Here is a 5,968-nt window from a genome sequence, read left to right as displayed (position 1 = left end):
TACGTATGATACGTTTCCCAAATCCTTCATTGAGATGTTAAATTATGGTTAACAAATTGGCACGCCCGATGGGGACCTTTTGTGTCTCTTATCTCTTATCCTACATCAAAGCACGTATCCTTTTGTTCAGCAATCCAATATCACCGAAGAAGAACCAAAACTCTTTGATCCAAAAAGCTATTGAGATTGCCATCGTTGCTGGTTTACCATGCACCGGGGGCAAGATTGATGACACAACTGCATCAAATGGCTCAAGTTCCTCAATCCCGGAAGAGATCAAAATATCAAGCCTTCACCACATTGGTGGTTATGATGCTTGATGATACTTCCATGGATGAACAATTGGGGCAAATGGCCCAAACTGCAGCTAACCTTCAGAAATTAATCGAGGAGAAAGACATGAAAATTACTCAATAAATGGATAAGTTGGAGTAATCAGAGGTTGGGAAGTTTAGCCCCAAACATGAATCTTATGCTTATCACAACGAGAAGGTAAAACTAGTAGAAGAAGTGCTACCCATGCCTGTCTTCATGCAAGGCGCCTCTCATTCTTCAAAGTTTGTTGTCTCGTTATTTGTTCAACAGCTGCAAAAGATGATTGCCAATACCATCAAAGCGTAATATGACGGATCTTCTTAAACCTCGCCAGGTTCTCAAAGCCGTACACTAAGAGGACTGATAGACTTGGGATGCTAGTAGGATACTAACCCCCAAAGCTTCAACAGTTCGATGGAAAGGGGGGATCCCAAATAGCACATTGCTTATTTTATCAAAACTTGCAACGACGCAGGAACAAATAACGATCTCTTGGTAAAACAATTTGTGAGGTCTCTTAAGGGGAATGTTTTCGACTAATATGTCGACTTAGACTCGGAGTCCATCAACAGTTGGGAAGAGATGGAACATGAATTCTTGAATCGCATATATAGCACGTGTCGTAGTGTGAGTATGATCGAGCTTACCAATGCCAAAAAATGGAAAGATGAACCGGTTTTCGACTATATCAACCGTTAGTGTGCGTTAATCTTGAATTGCAACGAAAAATTATCGGAAATGTCAGCAGTGGAGATGTGTATTCAAGGCATGCATTTGGAGCTTCTCCATATCCTTCAAGGGACTAAGCCTCGAAATTTTGAAGATTTGGCTACTCGTGCCCACAACATGAAATTGAGCATCACTAACCATAAAAGTGTTTTTCTGGTGGATGGCCAAATGATGGAAATGAAAGACTCAAAGAGAAGTGAAAAGTTCACTAGGGTTGCCGAGGAGTCTGTGGCCATCCAGACGACCAGAGTGAAAATTCATCCAAAGAAGAAAGACGTAAAAGAGGAATATCAACGTATGTGACGCAGATCTACGTTGAAAGAAATGCAATAAATTGAACACCCATTTCCTGATTCCGACATCTCGCAAATATTTGACGAGCTGTTGGAAATGAAATTGATAGATTTTCGTGAGCCAAAGCTCCCTGAGGAGGTCGAGAAGGTAAACGAACCTAAATATTGCAAACATCATAGAGTTGTCGGCAATTCTATAGAGAAATGATTTCTAGCGAAGGAAAAGATCATGTTAGCGAAGGTAAAGATCATGTGGTTGGATTGAGAAGTGAAAGGAATCATAGATACGGAAGATGTGGTCGACACAAATATTGCTAGAGTTACACATAGTGCAAAAACCATGCATAATGTCCGCAATACTCGTCAAGTTCTACCTCTATAGTAGAAAAATCGTAAAAATTTCAATTTGGTAACCTTGAGCCAACCTTTGTCAAACTCTGCTTTTTGAGAAAGAAACCATATGCAAGGAAGATTCTACCCCTGTAGTCGATGATGATGGTGATTGTACCCTCGTGACGTGTCGACAAAGACAAAGGCGACGCGTCGATAAGATTCATCCATTCAAGCCAATAAAGCCACATTCCTTTATTCCCATACATATTCATGAGCAGCAATGATTTCAAAGCCGCCATGGGATGCTTGAATGGACATGAATATTTGACATGGTAGGAAGGGATAAGGGGTAGAAATTGTCCCATTGGGTGTGCCAACTTGTAAACCGCAAAATTTCTAGTCTTCAGAAAGTAAATAAATATGAAACAGGAAACTAGCAAACAAAAAATATTATTATTCAAACAAAAATGGATTACAATCTCGGGGAATTACCCTAATTCTTCTCTCCTATTTTAAAATCAATCGAAGGGCTTTGAAGCTTGTTCTTGAACCGAATAAGAATAAACATCTCGAATTGATCACATATGTTATCAATTCAAGGCGGAAGCTCGAGACTTGATCGTGAGAGCTCGATGTGTCTGTGTGGGTCTGATTTTTTCATGTACCGGAGTCCTCGTTTTGCAGGCACGAACTAGGGATTCTTGTGCAGCATGGGCCGGTAGACTTGGGTACTTGTCATTTGAATTATTGGACTAGATTTCTGTCCAATTACATAATCCATAAAATACAAATTTATTACTTCTTATAGTATTAACTCATTTGTAAAGTCAAAATATGTTATGGACTAAGATTCGATATCCAAAATAATAATCAATTGGCATTTTTTCCTGAAATTTCGTTGTCAACATGCATTATCGTGCAAGGCAATTAGTGGCAGAAACATGGGATAAAACTCAAAATTTTACCAAGAAAATCAGTCTACGGGTTGTGCAAGGAATCAAAAAACGAAAAAAAAAACCAAGGTTGTAAGAACCGGACTGGACCGGCCGGTCCGACCGATTCGACCGCGACCGCTGGGACACCGATCCGATCTAACCCCCAAACATGGAGAAATCCAAAACCGGGGTCAACTGCCAGAAAACCAGTCCGACCGGGTGAAAACCGGCCGCTGACTCGGGTTCTACTCCAAAATGCGGTGTTCTATTATTTCTTTTTTAATACTTTATCAAAACGATGTCGTTTTAATGATTAGGTTTAAGAAAAAAAATCTGAATTAAAAAAGAAACTTCAAACGTCGTGAACTAGACTTGTCTTCCAAGTCTTTTCAACTTCTCCACCCAACCACCGTTACCACTGCGAACCGCCAGCCACCGCCGCCCCTGCAAACCGCCAGCTGCCGCTACCCTCATTCGTGTAGGTGAACCGTGCAACTTTTAAATTCTTTTTACTTCGTTTGATGATAATTTTGTTTAGCTTTAACTTCTTCAAACAATTTTTTTTTAGATGTGAATTTAAAATTTTAATTTAGACTTGTGGTTTTTTCACCATTTAATATCGTATGTATCAGATTATGTTATTTTCTAATACCATATCTAGTGTACCAGAAATAATTTTAATGCAAAATACATTAATGATTTGATCTAGGATCATTAATAAATTGAAATATTTTTTGAGTATCGTATTCAACCGTGAAAATATTTTTAACTCATCTTCTTTTTTTCCTTAATTTATTTGGAGACTATGGCTGAGCTTGAGAGTAATACAACTTCGTCATAAGCAGAAGCTTCTTCAGCTACTTCAATTAGGAAAAAAAGGACGCGACATGGAATTATATTTCCGAGGGAACAATTGCATAAAGAAAAAAAGTGCTGATTTGTTTGTTCTGCAACAAAAAAATAAGGGTGGAGGTATTAACAAAATGAAACAACATCTTGCCAGAACTACAAAAAAAAATAAAAAAAATCTTGCAATAAGGTTGACCCAGAAGTCCGGTTCGAAATGAAAAGTTTATTGGATTTTAATAAAAAAATGTAAGGAGAAGAAAGGAGTGTTTGATGACTCATCAAGTGAAGGTGACGACATTCCTTCACAAAAGAAACCGTCAAAGGGGAAGAGAAAAGCCTCTAATGGGATTGAAGCATTTCGTTAGGAAGGTCTTAAGGTAACTCATTCTTCCCAACCTTCTATGAGAGCATGCATGAAAAGTAAGGAAAGGTGGAAAGAGACTGACTTAGCCATTGCGTTATGGTTTTATGATGTATGTATCTCGTTTAATGCTTGCAATTCACCTTACTTTCAAGGTGTCATTGATAAAATAGCTAATATTGATCTTGGTTATAAACATCCTTCTTATCATGCTTTGCATGTTAACTTACTGAGTGATGCTAAAATGCATGTTAAGTTGATCATGGAATCTATGAGAAGAACTTGGGAGGATACAGGTTGCACTATAATGGCAGATGGATGGACATACATTAGACAGAGGTCTTTGATTAACTTTTTAGTTTATTGTCCAAAAGGAATATCATTTGTCAAATTTGTTGGTGCTTCTGATATTTGTTCAACTGCTGAAGAATTATGTAAGTTGTTTTGTGAGATTGTGGAAAGGGTTGGTCCTTGTAATATTGCACACATGGTAATAGACAATGGAGCTAATTATAAAGTTGTGGGTGGTAAGCTTGCGGAGAAGTATCCTTTTATTTTTTGGTCACCATGTGCACCTCACTGTATGAATTTGATATTTAAAGATGTTGGAGAGCTGAAAATCGTCCAAAGTGTGGCTATTCGTGCTTCAACGGTGACTGTCTTTGTCTGCAATCACGTTTACTTTGAGTTGGCTATGAAAGAGAGAAGGATGGCGAGAAATTATCCCTCCTGGTGCAACCCATTTTGCTACGAACTTTATTGCTTGACAAAACTTGCATGCGCATAAGGATGATTTGCAGAGTTTGGTCCTTAGCGCTGAGTTTCAGAAATATTTGAAAGTGCAAAGAGCTAAAGATGTAAAACAAATTGTATTAGATGAGAAATTTTGGGGTAATTGTTTGATGATCGTGAAGATTATGACACCGTTGATACGCTTGTTGCGGTTGTGTGATCCTGATGAGAAATCATCCTTGGCTTATATATATGAGGGCATGCTCATGGCACGTTTGGGGATTATGAATATTTTTAAACATAAGAAAATATACGACACGCCCTAAACTGATATTATAGACAGAAGATGGGATCTTATGTTGACAAAAGATCTCCATGCAGCAGCATATTATTTGAACCCTGTTTTTCAATACGATCAATCTTCTTACTGAAAAAAGCCTAAGATTATGCGTGGAGTGCTAAATGTATTGGATAAGGTGGAAGGCGACGATGGCCTAAAAATTCTGGATAAGTTAAGAATTTTTCGAGAGCGTGAGAAGGGCTTTTCTCGTCCAAAGACAATTGCTTGTTGTAAAACGACTAGACCGGGTAAATATTAATTTATGATGCTATTGTTTTTTACCTTTTATTTTTAAAGTTTTAAAATTATTGCATTCGTACTTGTTTTAATTTATAAATATACTAATGTTGATAACTGTAACAGATGAATGGTGGAGATTATTTGGTTTTGATGTGCCAAATTTGCAAAAATTGGCTATAAAGATCATTGGTCAAACTTCTTCCCCTTCTGGATGCAAGCGTAATTGGAATGTATTTGAGCGCATCCACACAAAGAAAAGAAATAGGCTTGAGCATCAAAGATTGAATGATCTTGTCTATGTTCACTATATTTTGCGATTGAAGAATAGGTAAGCTTTGCAATATTCAATAAATTATTTTTGGATTTTACTACTCAACTTTATACCATTACTTATAATTTGCTAGGTTGACGAATTCTAAGAGATCATATGATCCAGTTGATTACGAATCACTTGAGAAAACTGAATTTTGAATTGAGGAAAGGAAGGAGAAGGAGAGCTTGCCTTTAATGAGCTTGAGATCATGTTGCTAAAAACATTTCCAAGAGATATGGGAGAATCAAGTGCACAAGGATTTTTTTAATGTTATTTAGTTTTGATGATGATAATATGAAGTAATTTAAAAATTATATTTCAATTAGTTATTTACAAAAATATTGTTCATAATTTATTGGCTTCAAGCGAATGTTTATGTACGTATGTACATATTGGAGAGCATGGCTTGGATGAATATCAAATAGAAGATGGAGATCAAAATCGAGATAGAGATGGAGATGGGGCCGAGGACGACGTTGATGAGTGATGGTGATTATTATGAGATGATTTTATTTTATTTTAAAATTT

General features: G+C 37.1%; 1 protein-coding gene across 1 annotated transcript; it reads left to right on the top strand.

Annotated features, from left to right (window-relative positions):
• The first annotated feature begins 4,302 nt into the window (after positions 1-4,302).
• LOC105965642 (uncharacterized) lies at positions 4,303-5,598 on the top strand. Its single transcript, XM_088817914.1, has 5 exons — positions 4,303-4,547; positions 4,882-4,948; positions 5,024-5,135; positions 5,251-5,455; positions 5,532-5,598. Exons 1-5 carry the CDS (start codon positions 4,303-4,305, stop codon positions 5,596-5,598), a joined length of 696 nt encoding a protein of 231 aa, XP_088674040.1.
• Positions 5,599-5,968: the final 370 nt, after the last annotated feature.

This window comes from Erythranthe guttata, chromosome 5 (assembly GCF_056151865.1).
Source record: "Erythranthe guttata isolate IM_541 chromosome 5, IM_541, whole genome shotgun sequence".
Lineage (NCBI taxonomy): Eukaryota > Viridiplantae > Streptophyta > Magnoliopsida > Lamiales > Phrymaceae > Erythranthe > Erythranthe guttata.
The sequence above is the reverse complement of the archived record's forward strand: the minus strand, read 5'-3'. Positions and strand labels throughout refer to the sequence as shown.